The sequence below is a fragment of the Dreissena polymorpha genome, chromosome 15 (genome assembly GCF_020536995.1).
Source record: "Dreissena polymorpha isolate Duluth1 chromosome 15, UMN_Dpol_1.0, whole genome shotgun sequence".
NCBI classification, from domain to species: Eukaryota; Metazoa; Mollusca; class Bivalvia; order Myida; family Dreissenidae; genus Dreissena; species Dreissena polymorpha.
The window spans coordinates 58,235,249-58,261,721 of NC_068369.1; the positions used below are offsets into that span (position 1 = coordinate 58,235,249).

Sequence of the window (26,473 nt, forward strand, 5' to 3'; positions counted from 1 at the left end):
GCAGTTCTATCGGGAAAATGTATATTTTTATTTCTCAAAAACGGCTCAAGCTATCAATTTGAAAAAGCATAAATGTTGTGCTGTTGAGATTTGTTTTCCCATAGTTGCATTGAAATCATTCATCCACATCTGGACCGCACGTGGGCGTGGTTTCGTTACACTGTACTTTCAAATATTATTTTTATGAATATACGAAATTTACTCTTGTAAAGATTTCAGGAATTTAAGACTTTTTCTGTGGATTTTGAAAAGAATGAGCACTGTTGTATTATCTTTTAGTTGCATAAAAAGCAGTTGGAGAGGTTTGACGACTTTTTTTATAAATATGCAGATGACTGACAGACCGTTTTAAGCTTAGTCTCTCCTGTGGGCGATATTTAGCAGCATTTCCATCCCAAATGTAAATCTCTACTGAAAGTGCATTTTTCAAATTATGTACGCAGTAGTCACACTCAGTAATACTTAGTTGAGGCGTAGACATTCTTCAGCATGTTTTGTAGATATATGTTAAACAAATCTTGTCTTCTTACTACGACTATACTATATCCCTTCAAGGATGGCTGGGATTGCGTCGACCTTGTTAAAAGTACTAATACAGTATAGGTAACCCACGGTATTTAGGGTTACACAGTTTGCTTTTCAGAAATGCCAACTAATACTTATAATTTGACGAAACTAAGGCACACAGAAAAGTTGTTTGTTTCCAATCATCTAATTGACAGTGCAATTCATTCACTTGTTTGTACTCAAGGCTAAGTTTTCGGTCATTTTTGATAACATGACCATATTTGCTACTACATTTTTAAATACACACAAGTGGCAAAATAAAAAGCAAAAGTAAAATCAACAAATAAATATTTATATTTATTCAGAAATAATTATAAACTACATTTTCATTCAGCAAAAAATATGAACAGGGTATTTCTGATTTAAAACATTCTTAATAAAAACACTAAAAATAACATAAGAACAACAAAATCAACAGTTTGGAAAACTATTTTGTTCACCAGAGCCTGTCTTATCAAGGGTATTTGGTAAAATTTAAGTTACCATCCATTGTTTAGTTCTCAACATAAAAACGTATGTGATCATTCATGCTCATTCCTGATGTTCCTACAAAAGGCATATACATAATTGAAAGGAAATGAACATAATTATGCAATTTCCAGATCAAATAGAGTTCTTAATAGCAAATATAGATCTTAAAAATGCAAACTCATTAAAATTTGTCAAACAATGTTTCATAAGATCAGCTTAAACTCACTAATTTCATAATGATAGTGCAATAAGACATGCACTACAGATGTTGTACATGTAAAGAGCGATTGCATTTTGAAAATTGTGTTTCAGATAATCACATTAATTAAAACATTTCAATTAAACATAAATTTTGCTAAGGCATATTTTCTTAGACAATTATAGAAATGGCGCCCGTATTGTACAGCCCAACAAAATGGACCTTGCACACCTTAACTCCATTAGCACACATTTCAGCAGGGATTGTTTCATATATTTGCATAACGTTTCTTTTCATTCTTGCATGTTGTGCTAAAGTTTAATGAGGCATTAACAAATTAAAGTGAGGAACAATTGAAGCAATTAGAATCTCTTCTAGTGCAGAAACTCATTCTTTGGTACTTTACTACATTTTTGCATAGAAGTCGGTGCCAGGTTAACATTGGCAAGCTATACATCAAACAGTGCTCAAGTCATGACCACACTGTCATATGGCCAGTTCAAGCCAGCAGGATTGAGCCCTATGTCTAATTCATTACAGGTGTTAAATTAAGACATGAATAATTTCTTATTCTTAATAAGTAACAAACTTTTCCTTTTCTACAAAAGGGAATGATATTATATTGTGTTTCCCATGCATACGAACATTTCGATTACTTTCTTCACAATTTAACAGTAACAAACTAACATATAAGATCATTTTTACTGGTGATTGCTAAGCATCATACAGACCAATGGACGGGCAGGCATATAGGTAGAAATACAAGTTAAATGTCATACATATTGTATCTTCAATCTTTATTAAAAACTCCAGATTTTTCAATATGTGATAAGTATGATAACTCATACCCTATAACAAAATTACTATAAGAAGTTCTTATAGAACTAAAGTTAAACAGTAATTTATTTGATTAAAATCCAAATATTAATGTTTAGTATCTACAGGTAATATGTCACTATGTGGAACTGTGACACAGTGAAGTTTGAGCTATCTTTTTGTCAATAATTCACCCAACAGGCACTTTTGTGATGGGCAGTGAAGACACCTGGTTTACCTTTTCACTGTCTGTGCACTTCCTTACACAAAGATATGCATACACTAATGTTGCACTATGACACAAGAAGAAAACAAAATCACCACCTTGGCACTTTGTTTTGGTAAAAAATTCACGCACTGTAGAGGCACTTCGTTACACTTGGAATTATATATCACCCAGATGGAACTATGTTATAGTAAGAATGTTATTCACTCATGAGGAACTTTGTCACAGTGGCGAATTTAAATCACATTGAAGGAACTCGGTAGCAATCAGAAATACTTACACTGTTGAAGCAGTTGGTAACAACTGCAAAATCTATACACAGTAGGTGCACTTTTTACAGTCCGATAAATAGTCACAGTGTAGGCACTTTGCAACAACAAAAGTTGACGAACACTGTAAGTGCACTCTGAACAACAAAGATATAAATCCACTGTGCATGCACTTTGTTTCATACAGTCTCGCTCATAAAATGATGGGTTTAAAAATCACAGTGCATGAACTTTGACAGTATTGAATGTAATCAGTACACTTTCATATAATCCAGGGGTGCTGCACTCTGTTACTGTAAGAGGTGCTGCCTAAGGCTTGTCACAAGGACAGTCCATTGGTCCATGTACTGCTGTAATGTGCGGTCATCTACCTTGACCCATGGCACACAGCTCTGTCCTGGCTCCCTCCACCTGATTTCAAATGACAATAACTGTGATATGATCCTTAATCTGGGAAAACTGGGCTTAATGCATGTGCATAAAGTGTCTTCCTTAATAAGCCTGTGCAGTCTGCACATGTTTCTCAAGGACAAAACTTACCACCTACACAGGATTTATTTCCTAAGAACTGTCTTCTTAAAAGCGAAAAATATCACAAATGTGAAAAGTGTCGTCCCTGGTTAGCCTGTGCGGACTGCATTGGCTATTCTGTGACAACATTTTAAGCATATGCACCAAACTTTGATTTCCCAGAACAATTGTTATATAGCATTGATTATATATATGGTAATAAATTGTAGTTACGAAATCTTTAGCATTGTATTATTAGCAAATTGCATACCTATTTAATAAATTAATGAACAAAATGCAAAAGAGCAGTCATCATAGGCTAAAGTGTCTGAAATACAACAAAAACTAATAATAATATACTGATTTTTCTTTAACATGGTTTGATTGTTTTCAATATTTATTACTGCTCTGAATATTTGCAAAAGTTTGAATTTCTGAAGCATTTTAAATATAGGAAGCTGTATTTTAATATATGAATAAAATAAGTTAGCATAAAACAAACAGCAAACATAGACAAAAAGACGGACAGACATTCTCATGATATGGCACATGACTATCATTAGGTGAAGCTCGTGACTAGGATGGTATTAACCAAAAAGCATTCATATGAACCCAAATCGAATGTTTCTATAGCAATAAACTGCGGAATTGGGACACTTCTGTTTCGGGTCATGGTGTACAGGGCATACTAGTTACGTTTCTCAAAATGAAGAGCAGTAAATGAATCAGCACTTAATTTACTGAATATGGACAACTCTTAGCACCAACAGATTCTATTGGATCCAGTAAACCCTTACAGGTTCCCTACCAAGCATTAGCAGCATCCCTGGTCTTGTTACAGTTGTCAAGGGCGACAGTTGTCTTGGCGACCTTCTGTTGCAGCATAGGTAACATTTGGGTGATCTGTCGCTTGTCAGACTCCCTCGCCCGCTCACAGGTGTCTGCAACATGCAGGAAGAATATTGATAAAAACTACTACTTTATGAGCTTGTTTTACGAAAAGTGTACTTAATTCATTTTGCATTAAGTGTTGTCCCTGATTAGCCTTTGCAGTCTGCACAGGCTAATCAGGGACAACTATTTTCGGTTTCATTGTAATTGTAGTTTAAAGGAGGTCTCTTATAAACAAAAATATAGTGCAGTTTGTATCGTCCATGATTAGAATGTGAGGACTGCAAAGGCTTATCTGGAAAGACACTTTACACACATGCGTTTTGCCCAGTTTTCCCAAAACAAGGCTCATTTGTACAAGACTTGCATTGAGTTATTTCTTTGCATGTAATTCGCTTCCAGTTTTTGTCCAAGGACATAAGTAATTTACAACTCCCCAGTTGTCATGTATACCAATCAGATATCTTGATTTGTAACCTTGACCTTTCAATGAGCAAAACAAAGAATTATAAGTAACATAAACTGGTAATGGGAATAACAATGGGAATAAATAGTAACATCCGCCAAGACATTAAATTAAAATGTAACTAATATTCCTCCACACTCTGCTTTTGGCTGAGAAGTCCATTGACGTCAGAAAAAACTTAACCAAATTATGGAGGTTGGGAAGTTTGCATGAAGTTTCAGCCTTTAAAAAGTAAGACTTGTTGAGTTAGGAGCCACACAAATTAAACATTTTATTTCTCAAAAAGGAACATATCTCAAGTTATATAAAGAATATCCTCACTGAAAAAGAAAGATGCTTAACTTCACATGCTGGTCAATATTTTTGGTAAGGTTAAAGCTCTATAATCGCAATACTTTTCAAGATATTGGCCACACAACATTTTTTAATGTATTTTTTATAACCAAAAGGGGCTGCAACTCCAGTTGTTCAGAAAAGCTGGACACCAACATATGGAGATGTGGAAGTTCACACGTTGGTTAAAATGTTTATCAAGTTTCAGCCTTCTAGGAGCAATACTTTGTAACTTACACCAGACACAAATTAACAAGACTATTGCAAAGCAATATATGTCCCCTACCTGCTCCACCATTATCAGAAATTGCACCATTGTCAGAATTAAAAAAAAAATTGTTGCCATAGCAACCAGAATTTTTGACAAAGGAACAAAATGAAATGATCTGCATAATGTCCATATTGCCATCTATCCATGTTTCAAGTTTCATGAAAAAATATTAAGAACCTTTAAAGTTATCGCAGGATCCAGAAAAGTGTGACAGACAGACGCACAGTGTGAAAACCAGATGTCCCCTCCGGTGAAATCGGAAGGGGACTAAAAATATTATTTCTTGCTACACAAGGGGCCAAAAATTCAATTATATCAAAGATATTGGAGAAAAGCAGAATATGCAGGTGCACAAATTCACATGCTGGAGGCATAAACAGTTACAGAAATAATTACTCAGCAACATTAAACTTTAATTATCAATTTTGCAATTCACCAGACCATGGGGCTTGCACACTGCAATAATCCTACATGGCCTGTTAAAATTACAGAGTGACAACACAAATGTATTGCCTTTGACTTTGAATTGTGACCTTGAGCTTTGAACTAGGAGCATAAGATTTGTTTCCAATAAATGACTGGACATAAGAAATAATTTTCCAAAGTTAAATTAGCAACCTCCATGGCATGTAAAACTTGCAGAGCAGGAACGTAAATTTACAAACTTCCATTTTCTAGGAGAGTGACCTTGACTGTTGCCCCAGAAGCATGGAAATTGTATGCAACACATTGTCTGGTGGTGAGAAATAATAATCCACAGTTATTTTCAAATCCTTCCAGGCTTGATAAAGTTGCAAACAGAAACTCAAATGTATTACATTTGACCTTGAATATTGTCCTTGACCTTTGACCCAGGAAAATGGGGACTTGTATGAGACATATTGTCTGATCCAGAGGAATAATACTATTATCTATATTAAAAACCTTACAGACAAAGCAAAGATGCAAAGCAGTCACTCACATTTATAACAAATGACCTTGACTTTTGCCACACCGTGTCTCGTCATGGAAAAAATTTATTACAAGTTATATTAAAATCTTCCTAGTGGTGTAAAAGTTACAAGACAGACATAGAATGTGTGAATACCTCTTTCTCCTATTGATTGTCATAAAACAACATATTGTAAGGATAATAACTTGAAATGCCTGGGACTAATCCCCCCCCCCCTCTCTCCCACTCACAATTCCACATGTTTAATGAGTAACATGATGCAATAGAATTATAGACTTATGAAAGTGGGGGATGTATAAATACTTAATGCAGATCCTGTTCATGATGCATATTGCCACCTTAGTTTAACAATGGCCACATCTACTTCCTTATGTTATATAACACACATTATTTAGGCCTCTTTGCTTCTAAGGTAGAAAAGCATGGTTGTTAGCAGAATAATTACTGGTGGTCTTGTCATACCTTTAACATCATAATTAAGCTGGGTTATCAGTACAAATGAGGAGTATCTAACTATTCAGATACAGTGATTCCAGTCACAATTATAGATTATTTTTAATATGTTAAATTAAAAAACTTTGCAGAATAATCTGTAAAATTACCTTGTTGAAACTAAAGTAAAAATAAATTTATGTTAGTGTGATAGAAAGAAGTATTGGGCTAATACAATTAAATGTTGCAAAGGTAGAATTGGTACAGTGCTAAAAAAGATAAAACCACCACCAGGACAGAAATGATTTTACAGTACCCCTTGTCCTTTTGTAAATTCCCTAGTAAAAAAGTGTATGTTACCATGAACATGTGATGGCAGTTAAACCACTCTGATTGGTTTCTTTACAGTCATAAACATAATAAATATTTTCTTTTTGGATATTAGTTTGAAGTTCAATGAGGTTAAATTGAAATTTCTTGAGTAATACTTGCTGATTTGAATACGTTCTTCAGTGAATACCAATTAAGCCATGTGATATTATTCCTCTCAATTACACTTCAACATTGTTAAAATTTTCTCGTTTAAAAGCAAAAATGGAAATATATAAGCAACAAGCATAAAACTAGAACAGCCTGGTAGTTACTCCCAGTCTGTTCAGGTTTTATGCTGTTTGCTGCTTATCAGTATCTTAGGGTTGGATATCAAGGCTTTATAACTTGAATCTAGTAAGAAAGCTTTTAATTTAATTTTCTAAGAGACTACAAACACGTTAAAGTGGTAAAGGGTAAATGCATTGTCAAGTAAGCCATGTGATATTCCTCAACTCCTTTACACTTCACCATTGTTTAAAGCCCTACCTCTGATTTGAGTCACCACATCCTCCTCCCCAGACATGTTCCTGTGCCGTGTGTGCTGACTCTCCCTCTCCAGTCTGCGTAGCACCTCCCCTATCTCCTCCTTCAACCTCACACAGTGGCACAGCAGAGCATCAGGGGCCTGAAATGGGGGGACAATAGAGCATCAGGAGCCGAAAAGGGGGGACAATAGAGAATCAGTGACCTAAAATGGGGGAGACAATAGAGCATTAGGGGCCTGAATTGGGGAGGGGATAAACAGAGCATCAGCCGCCTAAACTGGGGGCACAACAGTGTATCAGGGGCCTGAAATGTGGCACAACAGAGCATCAGCATAATGAAATGGGGAGACAACAGATCATCAGAGGCCTGAAATGCTCAAATGCAGGGAAAAAAGAGCATCAGGGGCCTGAAATGAGGGGACATCAGAGCATCAGGGGCTGAAATGGGGGCACACAAAAAGCATCAGGGGCCTGAAATGGGGTGGGGGGGGGACAATGACCCAGTGGCACAACAGAGCATCAGGGGCCTCAAATAGGGAGGACAACAAAGCATCAGGGGCCTGAAATCGGGGGACAACAGAGCTTCAGGGGCCTGAAATAGGGGCACAACCAAGCATCAGGGGCCTGAAATGGAGGGATACAATCGCACAGTGGCACAACATAACATAGGGGGGCTGAAAGGGGAGGACAAAAGAGAATCAGGGGCCTGAAATGGGGGGACAACAGACCATCAGGGTCCTGAATCGGGGGATACAATGACACGGTGCCAAAACAGAGCATCAGGGGCCTGAAATTGGAGGACAACAGATCATCAGGTGCCTTAAATGGGGGGATACAATGACACAGTGGCACAAAAGAACATAGGGGGCCTGAAATTAGAGGACAACAGAGCATCAGGGGCCTGAGATGAGGGAAACAACAGAGCATCAGGGTCCTCAAATGGGAGAATACAATGACACAGTGGCACAACAGAGCATTGGGGACTGAAATGAGGGGCAGCACATTATCAGGGGCCTATAAAAGGGGAGAATACTAAGCATCAGAAGCCTAAAGAATGGAGAAATACATAGACAAAAGGGCACAACTAATCATCAGGGGCATGAACAAAGGAGAGGAGGATACTATGGTCATATATTTAAACATAGTATGTGGCTTGGAACTATCTTCATAGTGTTGAGGGTAAACTGAAATCTGATATCCTGTGATATCTGTTTAATTAGTGGGGTTCAAATACTGTGCATTTTCAATCTTGTACACATTTGCCCAGTCATGGATTGAGCTGAGATTAGATCCAAACTAGAGCTTTGACGCATACCCCCACATGCCACATTGACACAGAATATTTTGCATGTTGACTTCACAAAAAACAGCGGACACCATGCTTAATGTTTAAAACACACTAAGTGACCTTGTGACCTAGTTCTTGACCCGGCATGACCCATATTCAAACTTGACCTAGACATCATCTAGATACAACTTCTGACCAAGTTTGGTGAAGATCGGATGAAAACTAATTAGAGAGCGAACACCATGCTTAATGTTTAAAACGCACTAAGTGACCCCGTGACTTAGTTTTTGACCTGCCATGACCCATGTTCGAACTTGACCTGGTCATCATCTAGATTCAACATCTGACCAAGTTTGGTGAAGATCAGATGAAAACAACTTGAATTAGAGAGCGGACACTTAATACGGACCGACAGACAGACCGACTGACAGACCGACCGACAGACAGACCGACTGACAGACCGACCGACAGACAGGCTCACTCCTATATACCCCCATACCCCCCTAAACTTCATTTGTGGGGGTATAATTAACAATGTAACACAAAATTGTTCATAAAGCTAGATTATATATCTGTATTATAGTGACCTTGACCATGGTTACACCAACTGCAAATGTAATCTCAAATGTAATCTCTATCAAATGGATAATTGGTACATTTAAATAACATTTAATTCCAGCATCTGATTTTAATATTTGTTATTGACTTATTCTAGTGAAATAAATTTGCTATTAACATTGACCAACCTAGTCCACACGCAAGTTAAAGTGAGGATTTAAAAAAAAGGTTAATATAAATGACATCTTGCCATGTAACTTCAATCTGAAAATATAAAGTGTTTTTAATGGATAACTGCGACCTAGGATAAGTGTGTTACCTGGAATGTTTTGAAGTTCAGTAGCTCCAGCACTGTCTGCAGGGCTGGTCTGATGTGTACTGGGGACAGCTGGTGTATAGACAAGTCCATCACTGCTGTCTTCAGAGCACTGCAAAGAGAATTATTGTTTTTATCCAAAGAAAATTGAAGTTAATCATCACCATTATCTGCATCTTTTATTTTGTCTCAAACAATTATCAGTATCATTATTCTTATTAATTATTGCGAAAAAAACATTGCAGCAGTGATATAGGAAACTTAATATTAAAGTCACATCAGCCCCTTGCAATCCTTATTCACATATATTTGAAGGACTAGTGCATGTGTTTGCAGGATGACGGGAAATTGTAAGGCACTGAACCAGCAGGACTAGTGAAGTCTAATAATATTTGTGTCTCCTGTGTTAAAATATAATTAGAGAATTTTGGTTTTAGATTCCAAAAATTGAATTGCAGAATATTCTAGAAAAGTCCACTTATTTTGACCTAACAGTGAAAACTAATGGACCAAACATTAGGATCTGATTTAAATCATATTGGCTAAGGATTATTGCCTTAATAGAATTTGTTTACGTTGAAACGCTAAATTAAGTATGCATTAATATCCAGTATGGTTTAATAAAAATACCATTATTAATGTTAATACTGACAGAAATGATAAATTTATATAAAATTAGGTGCTGTGCCTATTGTATCAAAACAGTCACTACAAGACACATAATACGACAAATTTCCTATACTTGACACAGTCACTGCTAGGAAAGAGGAACTTTACATGACTCAATCATTAAAGAACATTAAAGTCCATTAATAACAAGAAATGTGTTTGTCAGAAACACAATGTCCCCTACTGCGCCGCTTTGAAGCCATATATTTGACCTTTGACCTTGAAGGATGACCTTGACCTTTCACCACTCAAAATGTGCAGCTCCATGGGATACACATGCATTCCAAATATCAAGTTGCTATCTTCAATATTGCAAAAGATATGGCAAATGTTAAAGTTTGACGCAAACAAACAAACACACAAACCAACAGACAGGGCAAAAACAATATGTCCCTCACTATAGTGGTTGGGGACATAATAAAAAGATTAATAAAAAAGAAACTGTCTCTAAAACCATACAATAGAGGAAAAAAGCCTGGCACATTAAGTAAAAAATTAATAAATAAATGGTTGCCATAGGATTATGAGACTTCTGTATGGATCTTTTTTTGAGAGGCCTCTAATTTCAACATGACTTGTGTACTTTTTCAAATGAAATATTTCACAAAGCTGTTAATAGGTGACCCATATAATTCAGGGAAATAAATGAACTAAAATATCAAATTTTTATCAAATTCTGATGAGAGTTACCATATCAAGGGCTCAAACTGTCTGCAATATCTTTTTACTCAAATACAATTGTTGAACACTCAAGACACAATATGCATTGATAAAACACGGTCCAATGCATGTCCTGAACACTTTTTAAACTTAAAGTGATACAATTATAAATCCTTTACTTTGTTTTGGATCTACATGCATGTGTGGAATAGCATGCAGTTTAAGACATATTAAGCCCAGATGGAAAATCTATTGACTGCCTTGCTTTTTCGGATTTGAAAAGAAAATTATACATGTGACGCCTTGAAACAGCATTTGCAAATAACAGACAAAAATACAACTTCATATTCATTCAGACTTACAGATTAAATCTGACTTCATATTTTCGGGTCTAAAACCGGCATGCATGTGTTTAAAATGGGGTACGGCCATTAGCCCTCTCGGACAAAAGCCCCTAGGACATTAGCCCCTTCAAAAAAGTGCACGCTCAGACGTTAGCCCTCAAATGTTTTAAAACGTTAAATAAAATAATTAATATGTTAAAGTCAATACATACATTTTTCAATATATAGCTTGTACCACGCATAAATTTTAGTGTTTTTTAACAATTGCTTTACTATTTTACTATTACTATTAGTGGTTTATTAATTAACTATGAAGTATTTTTTACTTTGAAAGATTTTCATATTTTTGTTCCTTCTGTAACAACAAGATACAATGAAAATTGCATATTTAAAGTAAAACATGGTTTTATATACATATACTACGTGCTCTGTGTGTTGCTAAACATCTTATAATGTCATCTTGATATTTATATCATTTTCTACATTTTATTTGCATTTCATTTTAAAAAAGATAAAATTAAATGACTAAAAAATGAATTTAAAAATAGGTAGGGGCTAACGTCCTTAGGGGCTTTTGTCCTAAGGGGCAAATGTCCTAGGGGACTAATATTCAAAGGGGCTTTTGTCCTAGGGGCTAATGTCTGAGAGGGCTAATGTCCTACACTCGTTTAAAACACAGTTTTTCTTTGTCAATAGACAATCATATTAATAACCAAAATTTGGAATTTTGTACAAACAAGGATAACAATTATCAATATTCAAATAATGGAGCTTTTCTCACTTGAAAAACAGATCTTACATGGCGCTAAAATATGTGTCTCATAAACAATATACATAAATAATAATGCACTAGCAGGATTTAGTTAAAGACTTTTATATTTATCACCACCAAAACTTGGAGTTATGTTATCTTTGCTTTTTAATGTAATTTTAATTAATATCTTTATCCAACTTCATACAATAAATTCCACACAATTCCCAACTACATGTGTTTTTAACCATATTTTGGAAGATAACTGACAAGATATTATGTTTAAACCCCCATAAGTCTAACAAATTTATTATTATCTCCTTTAGATAGATCTTAATTAATATAATGTCTAATTCCACCCTAGAGAGTGCACACATTCATTCTATTTCCTAAACTGACAAAAAATGCTGATTTGTTTCAACATGGTTTGAATCTATATATCTCATAAACAGCAAGTGTCAGTTTAAACTCTCATGCACACCAAATTTAAGTGCAATAGCCCTCAAAAAAGCAATTTTCTTTCTGGCCTCCAATCAACTGGCTGACAAAAGATTAAACTAAAAATAGAATACAAAAACACATTAGTGTTGAGAAAATCTACCCCAAAATCAAGACATCTTTTGTAATGCTTGTAAATCATGACAAGCTGTAAAGCCCACTGCAAAAACATGTCACAGAATGCATGCATGCTAAGCCTTATAAAGCAGGAAGAAGGAAGATATATTAATATCAGTTATCTAAGCCTGCCTGGCATGATTCAACATGTTTTCTTCCCTGACCTTAAGATATCTGTGTTTCAAGTTTACTATTTCCATGAAAGCACTCTAACTGGTGAAATAATGGTAATTGACTTTCATGGCTAATACATACTTTAGGCAAGAGATCTGCATGTTGATGGCAATGCGGCAATATATGAAGACCAATTGCCTTGCTGACAAATGAATGGTTTTAAAGGGGTATTTCTAGCAATTCAAGCTTAAGTGAACATTCTTGAAATCAATGTATGAATTGAACAATCAAATAAAAACCTAGCAAAGAGTTTCATACTATTGAGTGAGAACAAAGCAAAGTGAACTGGTTGTCATCAAATAGTTTTAAGTACTAAGTTCTTACATATCTTATTATTCTCAGTGACATGATTTATCTCTAATGATTAAAGAATTCAATTGTTTTGACATTTTATTTTGGTTCTCACTGGTGATTTTTGCTTTAAAATCTGATTGAATATTCGGGGACCTCACATCTCTTAAAAGCCTTTTTATCATGTTCTCTTTTCAGAACACTAAAATTTAAGCTCGGGGATATAATAACTTCACTATACTTTGTCCACGCTTCGTGTCCTGGCATGACTGACACATCCAAGGAGAAAACATACAATAACAATTATGTAATTACAGCTAAATCTGTATTGCACCAATTAATGAATTTTCACAAAAAGTGAATTTGAGTCATTGCAAATGATCGATTTTTTTTTTAAGATTTTGAATTGTTTTCTTTTTGTTTGCTTTATTTATTTACAGGGTTTACTTGGTAAATTTTACAATGAAGAGCGATTATACAACCTAATTACATTATATACACAATATAAGTGTCATACATAACTTCATAAGAGACTTGGGTTTACAATTTACTTTTATGTTTTGGCATGCAACCCCCATATGAGCTGACTATGCCTAGAACATTGCTAAGGCTGCAACGGGTGAGTGGAGGGTCGAAACCCTCGATGGTAAAGGATTTCTTAGATTGTACTTACAAAAAGACTTTTTGCACCCTGTGAAAGATGTGTAAAGAAGAAAAGGTACCGAAACCCATTGGACACCTGTTGCTGCCTTGATAATTTGTACAGTCTCTGAGATATCTATTTGTTTGTATGATTGTTTTTTCCTACAGGAAATGTTTAATTTTAGGATGTTTAACTCTCTAGAAACGATATCATGTACATAATTAACATGTGTGTTTCTTGTATTCAAACTCAATAATATCAAATTTTACCAGTTACAGAGAATTTGCACTGAAAAATTTTAACATATAAATAATAAGGTAGGATTCATCATTTAAATTAAGGTTTCATAAAGATAATGGCCATGGTTTTTGCAAAATATACTTCTTAACAAGAACTTCTTGAATACAGCCAAGTTTTATCTATAAATGTGCCCACAAAATTGTCCATGTTGGAATATTTTATATATCAAACTTCTGATATTTCATGTATAATAGTTTTAATATTAGATTAAATATTGTAAAACATAACATTAACTGTAAAGCCCCTTTAACTAAAAACTATGGGACTATTATGGCGAAATATCTTATAATGCTTTTTGCTTAACCATAAATAAATTCAAGGTCACTTCCTTGTTTGATTAAACTGGGCACAGCACTATCCGATTTCAAAAGAATGTCAGGTAAACAGTAGGCCAAACAAATGTAATAAGCAAAACAAGCAGTGTGTTTCATGGGATTTTACACCAATTTATATTTCTGTTCACGTACATGTAAGTCAATGTGTTTTTGCTTACATTTTATCAAACTATTTCAAGACTGGTACGTTTTAAATATGAAAGAATCATTTAGAAAAAGTGCCACAAACTATATTTTTGTGATGCAATTTTCCTCTTAAGTTGTTAATCATTGAATTGTTTGATTGATACATAAATAAGTATTAACATGAATAAACCTATGTATATGTTTATAATATGTTTTATAATGAAGAAAATTAAATATTTCAATTAGAAACTAACATTTTTGCCATGTTTAGACACCCTCTCTTTTTTCAATAAAAAATCCTGCACAGATGACATGAGTTTTCTCAGAAAGTTTAAAGGCCATTGGCTTGTGGGCCCTTGTAAACTTCCATCTCTGATAATAACACTTCACCTGTCAAATGATGCTGAACAGCTTAATTAAGTTTCTTTCAATCTTACCCAATTACTGAGATTATTAATACTTTATTAAATATTTCAAAATATACATTGACATGAGAAAACCCTGAAGAAAGAAACATAAAGCAATGCTAAAGATTATGCTTTATCACAGCCTCCCCATGACCAGCTTCAAAGAGATCATCAGCCATCTGTGTTAAATGTTTCAATCCAAAACAATCAAGGTGACATTAACTAGAACTTGTCACTGAGAAAAATAAATTCCAATTTCATAATATATAGCAAGTTGTATAATTCATATCATAGAAATGATTTCAGTTGAAAAAAGGACACAATATTAACATAGGATTCACAGTTTCATACCATAATGAACGATGCATGCTACGAGTACATAAAGGGCATGCATTATCTTGTAATTACAGCATAAATGTATAACCAAGTTTAATTAAGAAATAATTTCTCGCAAATATTTGGTTATTCAGGGAATAAACATCGGTTTACAGTTCCCATGTGTAAGAATTAAACCACATGGGCAAACAATTGTGCTACCAGTTTGGTTTTACAACACTGAGTAACACAGAGATTATTTGTTTGTCTAAAGTTTACTAGATGGAACATTTAAACATACACATTTAAAAATTTCTTGAACATCTTAAACTACTTCCAAAAAGTAAGGCTCTGCCCATTGTTTGTTGCAGAATAAATCATAATTAAAAAAAATAATTGTCTATAAAAACATGTCATGGGGCACTGTGGAATGATTCTTAATTTATTGTTCTTTTCTAAGGATATCACTTTATACAGATATACAGTCAATGAGTGGATGGATGCATTTCTGGCTTCCTTGAGGGCATCTGTTCAAACAGACATTGAACACAAGTAGGTACAAGAAGATTAGTCGAACAGAAAACACACTAGTGAAATTGATCAATTTTTTAAACTAAAGTCAAGAAAATTGCTTGGCCAGTCTCTAAAGGCATTGATAGTTTTAACAGTAGATTAATCATAAATAGAGAAAACACAAATGTTATAGCTGAAGATGCACGAAAATCACTTCCGACAGTAATGCACAAGTTTACGCTTAATTTCCCTCTTCATTGGATTGGACAAAAGGAATAGATCATAATTAGAATATAACAAGAAAATTCATTGAATTGATATCGCCGCCAAATAAATTTTGGTTTGTGGATGGGTGCAAATCCCTTGCAGTATGGTAGAATCCTAACAAAATAAAGCATATTTAATCAAAATTTGTAGAATTTGACCTCAATTTGCAACCTAGACCAGAGTCTTACCAGTGACACACAGCCAGATAAAGGAGAACAATTGTAGATAGTTATTATATAATCTCTTGATCTGTAGTAAAGTTATGGCTAAATTATTAAAAATTCACCAGATTTGCTATCTTTGACCTCACTGTGTGACCTTGACTTTGCCTGTAGGGTTAACAATCTTTCATGTGACCCAGTCCCAGTAGATAGAGAACAACTCTGATCAGTTGCATGGCTGTATCTCATATGTTAATGGATAACAGCTCAAGACAGAAAAAATCCTGTATAAAAAGGGTATTTTCAAGTCAAAAAGGGTAATAAATCCGCTATAAACACATGGTTGCATCACAATTTGACTTGCATCATCCTCTTATCCATGCATAGACTCGTACGTCTCAATGAAATAGGCCCAATAGTTTCAAGATGTGGCTCCGGACACAAAAGCGTGCTTATATCCAAATCAAGAAGGGCCATAACTCCTAACTTGCAAATGGATTGCAATACCATTTGACGTGCTTCATCCTCTTATCCATGTATGCACTCATACTGAGTTTCAATGAAATTTGCCCAAGTAATTCCGAAATATGGCTCGTGACACAATAGAGTTCGGGACAGATGGAAGGACGGATGGAAGGGTGGACTATATCCCTCCGCCTATGGCAGGGGATATCAAGTGTATGTTAATTTTCCAGCTGATAACTGTTGACTTTAGGCCATGACCTTCAACCTAGGGACTGTGTTACTGTGTAAGCCAGTCAATGGCCATATGATTGTAAAATCAAAAGTCATGCTCAAGACCCTTGTTTCAATCCTTGACCTTAAAATGAGGCCTTGACGTTAGAACTTTAGTCCTGTGTGTTATAAATAATACTGTCACTTCATCTAAGGTTATTAAACAAGATGCTGTGTTATATAAACGCTGATGACCCGGTGGAAGCCTGGAAAGAAACCATTCATCGGCCGACTTGTATATGAATAAGTCTTAGTCCCAAATTAGGTCAATGTCAATGCCAAAATGAGGTCAGGTGATGAGAATGTGCAAGTATTGCATGGAATTGTCCAAGCTTTTAGTATTGACCTTCTATATTGGTCTTAGTCCAAAAATAGGTCAATTTCAATATACCAATGAGGTCAGGAGATGAGTCTGCTGATTTAAGAACTCAGCCAAGATATCAATGGAACCTGAAATTCTTCCAGGCACAGAGCTATTAAACAGCACAGCTTTATTTGTTTGTATTTATTTTTCAATATTATTCATCCAGTTATTTCCTAAGGTTCACATACACTACAGGTCCATAACATTGCGGTTCGCAGGATGCACAGATCAAAATATATTTGGCAGGTCATTCGTGTTAATAAACATGCATCAGGGTTTGTACTGAGACAAAATTGCCATCCTGAAAATATGCCCATGTCGCAAAAAATACCAAGAGGTTTTAAAATCCCAAGTGGACAATCTAACTCAAATGTGAAAGACATGTTCAGCATGTTTAAGATCAATATTGTATTAAAATATGTATTCTACATATCAGGGGCCGATCCAGGATTTCTGGTTAGGGGGGGCGGGATATTGAAAGATTTGCTCGGGGGTCTAGGGGGCCGCTAGGGCCCCTGGCGGGTGCAGGGCAAAGCTCTGCTAGGGGGTCCAGGGGGCAATGCCCACCGTAAGCTTCACGATTTTAGTGATTTCGAAGGCTTTGACAACCACTTCTCGAGCATGTCACGCCTTATACTTTCATCAAAGTACCTTCTTATAATGACAAAAAAGTGCATAGTTTGTCGTTTAGGGGGTCCAGGGGGGCAAAGCCCCCCGGAAGCTTCACGATTTTAATGATTTTGAAGGCTTTGACAACCATTTCTCGAGCATGTCATGCCTTATATACTTTCATCAAAGTACCTTCATATAATGCCAAAAAAGTGCATAGTTTATAGTTTTGGGGGGTCCAGGGGGGCGAAGCCCTGCAGAAGCTCCACGATTTTAGTGATTTTGAAGGCTTTGACAACCACTTCTCGAGCATGTCACGCCTTATATACTTTCATCAAAGTACCTTCTAATAATGCCAAAAAGTGCATATTTTATTGTTCAGGGGGGAAAAGCCCCCCTGAAGCTTCACAATTTTAATGATTTTGAAGGCTTTGACAACCACTTCTCAAGCATGTCACGCCTTATATACTTTCATCAAAGTACCTTCTTAAAATGCCAAAAAAGTACATAGTTTATAGTTTTGGGGGGTCCAGGGGGGCAAAGCCCCCAGAAGCTCCACGATTTTAGTGATTTTGAAGGCTTTGACAACCACTTCTCAAGCATGTCACGCCTTATATACTTTCATCAAAGTACCTTCTAATAATGCCAAAAATGCATAGTTTATTGTTTAGGGGGTCCAGGAGGGCGAAGCCCCCCTGAAGCTTCACGATTTTAGTGATTTTGAAGGCTTTCACAACCACTTCTCGAGCATGTCACGCCTTATATACTTTCATCAAAGTACCTTCTTATAATGCCAAAAAAATGCATAGTTTATAGTTTTGGGGGTCCAGGGGGGCGAAGCCCCTCGAAAGCTCCACGATTTTAGTGATTTTGGAGGCTTTGACAAGTTTAAATAGGTGATTTAGATGTAGTCAAGTGTAAAACATCAAATGAATTGACTTTACTTTTGCCACATCCGCCCCCCCTGGATCCGCCTATGCATATTGAGGCAACTTTTTAATAATTTACTTCAGCATGTATTGAACATGCATCAATTTTGTTCAAACGAAGCAACTTCTGTTTAACAAACAGCATTATGAAATTGCAATACATCGAAGTACAATGGTATATTCAAGGCTGTAAGTATGTGTCTTATGCAGAGATCATGCAGTGGGTGGGGTATTGCATTCATTTTTAATTTTGAAGTATTGTTTCCTAGATCAATAAAATACAACGCTGTGAGGAAAAACTAAACAATCATGCCACTCATAACATAATAATTTATGTTTTTATTGTTTTATAATACCAGTAAAAGTAATCCCTTCGTCTTTCACCCATATTTCCACAAACCAATGAAATCAATTTGGAAATGTATAGCTACATTTTTACATGAAGCAAGAAACCTCATATGCAGTAGTTGCGAAAAAAGTCCATGATGAAAATTTGGCAGTTCCGTAACTGGCAAAACTCATTTAAACCAGATCTGTCAATTTTTGTTCACAACCTTAATTGTTCCATCTGTGATTTGTCTCAAAACCCGTTAAACAAACTATCCAGATTTATATTGATATTGGAAACAGAATACAGAAACAGAAACCTTAACGCAGATTATGAAACCTAAACGCGGACCCTAACTTCAAGGTCAAGGTCACAGGGGTAAAAAAATTTGTGCATATAGAAAGGCCTTGTCCATATACACATGCATACCAAATATGAAGGTTATATCTCAAGGGATATAGAAGTTATGAGCATTTTTCGAAACCTAAACGCAAAGTATGACGGAAAGACAGACAGACGGACAGTCCGATCACTATATGCCCCCTTTTCTTCGAAAGGGGGCATACAAATCTATTATTAGCCTCGGTGACCTTGACCCCAGTGACCTCAAACCTCATCAAAAGGTAGAGGTCAATGAAAGGTACCTACATGCCAAATATGTAAGAGATCGGAAAAATATTGAAGGTGCTATGAGAAACTGTAACAAAATTGTACGGAAAAATCTATTATTAGCCTTGGTGACCTTGACCCCAGTGACCTCAAACATCATCAAAAGGTAGAGGTCCATGCAAGGTACCTACATGCCAAATATGTAAGATATTGGTAAAATATTGAAGGCGCTATGAGAAACTGTAACAAAAGTGTGATGGAAGTAAGGAACCCCAAACTGGCAACTATATGCTCCCCGAAAATTTTGGGGAGCATAAAAAGAAAAAAAAAAAAATTTTTTTGAGGGGGGGGGGATTCTGGGGTGGGGCATGGGGAATGGTTTGGGTGGAGTCCATTGTGGTATGTCAGGTAAGTGTTGTTTTGTCAAAGAATGAATCAAATGTGATCATAAATAAAGAAGTTATGGCAATTTAAGCAAAATTTATTAATTTGACCTTAAGATTCAAGGTCATTCATAAGTCAAGGTCAAATTCAACTTGCCAGGTACAGTAACATCATGATTGTAAGAAAGTATTTGAAGTTTGAAAGCAATAGCATTGATTCTTTAGAAGTAAAGTGGATCTAAACACAAAATTTAACAAAATATTCAAAGTTACACGGACAAAAAAGGGCCATAATTCCGTTAAAAAGCCAACCAGAGTTATGCAACTTGCCCTCTACAGTCCTCTTAACGAGTTTTCCAAGTCTAAAAAGCAATAGCTATGATACTTTAGGAGTAAAATGGACCAAAACACAAAACTTAACCAAATGTTCAATTATCTAAGAATAAAAGGGGCCATAATTCTGTCAAAATGCTTGATACAGTTGTCTTCTCTTGTTTATAGATTGGGGTCATGTTGGTAAAGAAGAATGCAAAATATCAAAGCAATATGACAAAGGACATAGGAAATAGTTGAGGTGGTACGCAAACTTTAACAGAGATTTATCAAAAATATGCATATTCTAAGTGAAAAAAGGGCCATAATTCTTACAAAATGCTTGATACAGTTGTCTGCTCTTGTTTATAAATTGGGGTCATGTTGGTAAAGAAGTTTGCAAGATATGAAAGCAATATGTCAAGGGATATAGGAAATATTTGGGGTGGTACGCAAACTTTAACATTTGCACGCTCATGCTTACGCTAACGCCCACGCCGGGGTGAGTAGGATAGCTCAACTATATATATTTCATATATAATAGTCAAGCTAAAAATAGGGGAATAATTCTGATAAAAGCAGCTTGGAGTTATGGGCCTTAGTAGGCACTTCAAATTATGATTCCTAAGACATGTATGAAGTTTCCATTGAATATCTATAAGAGTTACAGAGATATCTACTTGTTTAGGGCAAACTTTCAAATTAATTTAAACTTGAATGCAAACCCTTTCCTGACCCTTTCTAACTAGAGCTTTGTCACAGACGTGGAGAATACCCCCACATGCCGCATTGACACAGAATATCTTGCATGTTGTCTTCAGAAAAAACAGCAGACACCATGCTCAATGTTTAAAACACACTAAGTGACCTCGTGACCTAGTTTTTGACCCGGCATGGCCCATGTTCAAACTTGACCTACACATCATCTAGATACAGCTTCTGACCAAGTGTGGTGAAGATCAGATGAAAACTACTTAAATTAGAGATCGGACACCATGCTGAATGTGTAAAACATACTAAGTGACCCCGTGACCTAGTTTTTGATCTGGCATGGCCCATGTTTGAACTTGGTCTTAGGATCATCTAGATAGAACTTCTGACCAAGTTTGGTGAAGATCGGATGAAAACTACTTGATTTAGAGAGCAGACACAATGCTGAATGTTAAAAAACGTACTTAGTGACCCCGTGACCTAGTTTTTGGCCCAGCATGGCCGATGTTCAAACTTGGCGTAGAGGTCATCTAGATAAAACTTCTGACCAAGTTTGGTGAAGACATTGGATGAAAACTACTTTAACTAGAGAGCGGACACCATGCTCAATGTTTAAAACACACTTTAAGTGACCTTGTGACCTAGTTTTTGACCTGCCATGACCCATGTTTGAACTTGGCCTAGACATCATCTAGATACAACTTCTGACCAAGTTTGGTGAAGCGCGGATGAAAACTACTTGAATTAGAGAGCGGACAACATGCTCATTGTTTTAAACGCACTAAGTGACCCCATGACATAGTTTTTGACCCGGCATGACCCATATACCAACTTGACCTAGACATCATCTGGATACAACATCTGACCAAGTTTGGTGAAGATCCAATGAAAACAACTTGAATTAGAGAGCAGACACTTAATACAGACCGATCGATCGACAGACCAACCGACAGGGTATAATATAATTATTTGTGGGGGTATAATTACACAAGGGGCATAGTCATGCTAAAAGGCTGGTCAACTTTGTAGGTCTTGGTTGGGGACTATTTATAAAGAACCTAACATTTTAAATCAATTTTTTGTGTTCAGGTAAAGATATGGAGTTGTTGCTTACAAATATTTACCTTACTTTTCTAACTACCAAAAGGGGCATAAACAGTTCCCTCACAGAATAAAACAGAACACGGGTGAAGTTTCGAATTAATTCCTGTAGTAGAAACAGTGATAATGGATTTAGATATTGCACAATTACCTTAACCATATTTCTTAGTACAGAATGGGGCAGAATAATGCTAAATTGCAGGTCAGATTTATGGAACATGGTGAATAACTTTACACAATGACCCCTTAACACATGTATATAGTTTTCATTGAATAAATGTCGTAGAAACAGTGATATGGAGATGTTGAAAGTAAACCATAACCAAATTTCTAAGTGTAATAGGGGAATAACTCTGCTATATTCCAGGTCAGAGTTATGGAACTTGGCCAGTGACCTCACACAATTACCCGTAATACATTTGTGAAGTTTCAATTGAAAACCTGTCATAAAAACAGTGATTTCATATGGAGATGTTTCATGTCTAACTAACCCAAATTTCTAAACACAAAAATGGGTCATAATTCTGCTAAATTTTGAGTCAGAGTAAAAGAACTTGGTCAGTGACCTCACACAATGACCCAAACAATTTAAAAAGTTTCATTTAAACACCTGTAGACGTGAAGAAACAGTGAAATTGAGATGTTGCAAATTTACCTTACAAGAGCATTTCCCAGACAATGACCCCGACGATGACATGTGGGTAAGTTATAAAGATCGCATTATTCGACGAATAGACAAGCTAAAATTAAAAGATTTTTGTAAACCTGATCACAGAAAAAAACTCAGCACCATTAAATCATCCAATTTCAACTTCAAACAATATTGGCACTAATTCAGGGGAGCAAACTCCTATAACAAAATTTAACCATAATTTGATTCTTTATTCTTATATCATTTTGCATAAGCATAGTTCTTATTTCTTGTTCTTAAGCTTGTAATACCTATTTTTGTCATTTCATATCACAAAACTGTAACCATTAATTCTGATATAGAATAAATCATACTCATGAACGAATTGTCCAATTATCCTTTCTTTAAAGTCTACTTACAAATGATTGTCATCAAAATGTTACCTAACTAATATAGTTTAACTTAAATGAAAATATACTAGGTCCGATGAAGTTCTATATGTGCTGTGCGAAGCTTTCCCATGTGAATTTATATTTTTAAGTAATGCTAATCCAGTCATGGTCAGTAACAATTTGCTTCATATAATTGTTAAAACTAGAGTATTGACAAAAACATGACTAATACATCCAAACAACTTTGTCACCATGATTGCGATCAAAGATATAGTGCAGAAATGCTGTGTTCTATGGACAGACCATCTGATCAACCACCTGACAGACACATGCAAAGCAATTAATTCCTGAGTATTTGAAGAGTGGCATACAGCGGATATTCTTTTTCCTTTGGGGTAGAACCTTAAAATATTTTTCTAAGTCAAAAGAGAGCGCAAGTAAAAATGTGTTAATTTTCTCCCTTACTAAGAAAACTTTTCAAGGATTTACCTAGAAAGCATACACATTTTTTCTTAAGCTTTTAATTATTATTTTTTATATGAGTTTCTTTTAAGCTTGTTTAAATCTGAACTATTTTGTCATTGTAATTACGTTAAGAACTCAACATTCTAGCATCATGTTGGTACATGTATACAATTGATGTGCTGCAGATTTCAAACTTTATATGGGGCTATTACAGGCCCTACTAACAGGAATAATGTTTTGAGTCGTCTGGATCCAGGCAGAAACAAGGCATCCTTCACAGTGTTGTATAGCCTAATACACATTTTACAACAGAAGGTCACATTCACAATATGAAAACGTAGATCTGTTTTTGTAGTCAAAATGGATAAATTAAAATATGCTCCTTAAAATGTACATTGTGTAATTCAAAGATCATAACTCTGCAGAGCCAAGATATTATGCCCACAAACATTATCACCAAGTTTTATGATAATCTAATTTAAACTATTTGACATAATGAGCAGACATCATTCTTTTGGACACTGACCGCTGACCAAACCGTCTGCCACGGTTGTTCCAGTATTATTCCCCGTTCTTTAGGAAGCAGTTAAAATTTTGTATGGGGACAAAGTGACCAACCAACTGACGGAGAGGCTATAATATATACCGCCTTACAAATATTATTTGCAATGGGTGTAAACGGAACATTATAACAATGCCAACAAAATATGTTAATCCTTTCCCACTCAGCAGCAAATTGAAAATGGCTATATGCAAAAAGCATAAAAACCATGACAGCTTGCGAGTAACTTGCAGTCTGTTCAGGTTTTATACTGTTTCCTTCTAATCAGAACCTAGGGGTGGAAAAATGAAGCCTTTAAATCTTGAATTAAGAAAGGTCTTAAATTTCATCTGATTCCCGTAGGAACTTTAAACATGTCAAAGTACATATCTGAGTGGTAAAGGGTAAACAACCAACACACTGGACCCACCTGTCAATCTGAGAGAACATGATATATGGCAGGGCCAGGTTTGCAAAGCTGTCCACCTCCCGTTGTACAGAGTCCCGCAGCTTGCCGGACGTGGTCGTCAAATGGGAGGGCTGGGAAACAAAGGAACGCTCCAGGTAGCCCCCTATCTCCGCCAGCTGTTGGTCCAGGCGGGACTGGGCATTCATGTTCTGCTTCACCAGCACCTGGATCACACCCTGCTTGGCGTCCTACAGACAGAGTGCAAGATAAAATACTTAAGATGGATTGCTTCTACAGCTAAATTATGCCTGCACTGTATTGCACCCTGCACCCTATTATACCCTGCACCCTATTATACCTTGCATCATATTATACCCTGCGGCCTATTATACCCTGCACCTTATTATACCCTGCATATTATTATACCCTGCACTTTATTATAACCTGCATCTTATTATACCCTTCACCATATTATACCCTGCACCCTACTATACCTTGCACCCAATTATACCCTGCACCCTATTATACCCTGCGGCCTATTATACCTTGCACTTTATTATACCCTGCATCTTATTATAACCTTCACTTTATTATACCCTGCATCTTATTATAACCTTCACTTTATTATACCCAGCACAATTTATACCCTGCATCTTATTATTACCTTCACTTTATTATACCCTAGATCTTATTATAACCTTCACTTATTATACCCAGCGCCATATAACACCCTGCATCTTATCCTACCCTGCGTCTATATTAAACATTGCTCCACGTTCAGAAAATTGTTTATTTATTTGGATTTTGTGTCATTTTTAACAGTATTTTAATGATATCAAAAGAGCATTCAAATCACTCAACTTAACCCTAATGTGGCTGGTTTACCAGAACTAAGTGCACATACTTATGCCAAAAACTGACAACTGCCCTCCCTGAATCAGAGGTAGAGGGTAAAAAGGATTTCATTACAAATGTCCACACAAGTTATGTGGCATGGATGTAGATCGAACTGAAAAACCTTTCCTCATGGGTTATTATTAGGGATGGCAAAATTATTCGAATAATCGAATATTCGATTGAATGGTCAGCATTCGAATAATAAAAATGATATTCGCATTTTTTTCCAAATGTAATTTCACCAATATTTAATGATCTGCTTACTAAAAAGCAACCGAAATCACTTGGGAGTAACATGTTTGACGTGTCAAACTGATAACGCGGCCCGTATCAGTGTTGATTGCGCAATGCAATATACACGCTCTAAGAAAGGCCCCGACTGTTGTTTGCCAATGGGGTGTTAATTAACGGTTTCAATTGACTGGCGAATAATAATTAAGTTTTGTGATCACAGTATGTACAGCCATTAAAATGTGTGAATTACTCAAATCGCGCAATGCAATATACTTACTATAAGAAAGGGCCCGAACTGTTTTTTGTCAATTAGGTACTAAATAAGGGCTTCAATTTACTTGCGAATAATAATTTAGTTTTTGTGATCACAGTTTGAACAGACATTTAAATATGTGTATTACTCAAAAGTAACAGATGATATAAATTAAACAGTCATCAAGGAATCATTATTCAAATCTGAAAATGCCACCAGCCCCTTCTGCAGTATGGAATACTTTACACGGTCTGTGGATAAAAAGACCGCAACGTGTTATGTGTGTAAACTTAGTTTTACATATGCGCGATCTGCTACAAATCTTTGGAATCATTAAAAAATAAAATTCTATGACACGATGTTTTCATTCTATTTGTGCCCGATCACAGTATCGGTCATAGTATTAGTCGACAGCGATACAATAATTCGATAGCAACGTTAATAAACAGCCTCGTATTTAGCAAACGGATATACATGTAACTTACAAACCCAATGGAAATTAACACATAACAAGGTAAAATCAATCCAGCCGTTTTATGCGAATATTCGAATATTCGAATGAATGAATTTGCGAACA

The 26,473-nt window shown here is 35.8% G+C and overlaps 1 protein-coding gene across 4 annotated transcripts in view; it reads right to left on the bottom strand.

Moving 5' to 3' along the window:
* Positions 1 to 851: 851 nt before the first annotated feature.
* The window catches only part of LOC127860274 (uncharacterized), a 51,342-nt gene continuing 25,720 nt past the window's right edge, over positions 852 to 26,473 (bottom strand). For all 4 annotated transcript variants that reach the window (XM_052398269.1, XM_052398270.1, XM_052398272.1 and 1 more), the window contains 5 exons: positions 24,534 to 24,760; positions 9,426 to 9,534; positions 7,262 to 7,400; positions 3,867 to 3,999; positions 852 to 2,959 (listed from right to left, as the gene is read on the bottom strand). In XM_052398269.1, the coding sequence (XP_052254229.1) occupies positions 2,839 to 2,959; positions 3,867 to 3,999; positions 7,262 to 7,400; positions 9,426 to 9,534; positions 24,534 to 24,760 (729 nt within the window). In that variant the 3' untranslated portion in view covers positions 852 to 2,838. The remainder of the gene's footprint in view (positions 2,960 to 3,866; positions 4,000 to 7,261; positions 7,401 to 9,425; positions 9,535 to 24,533; positions 24,761 to 26,473) is intronic.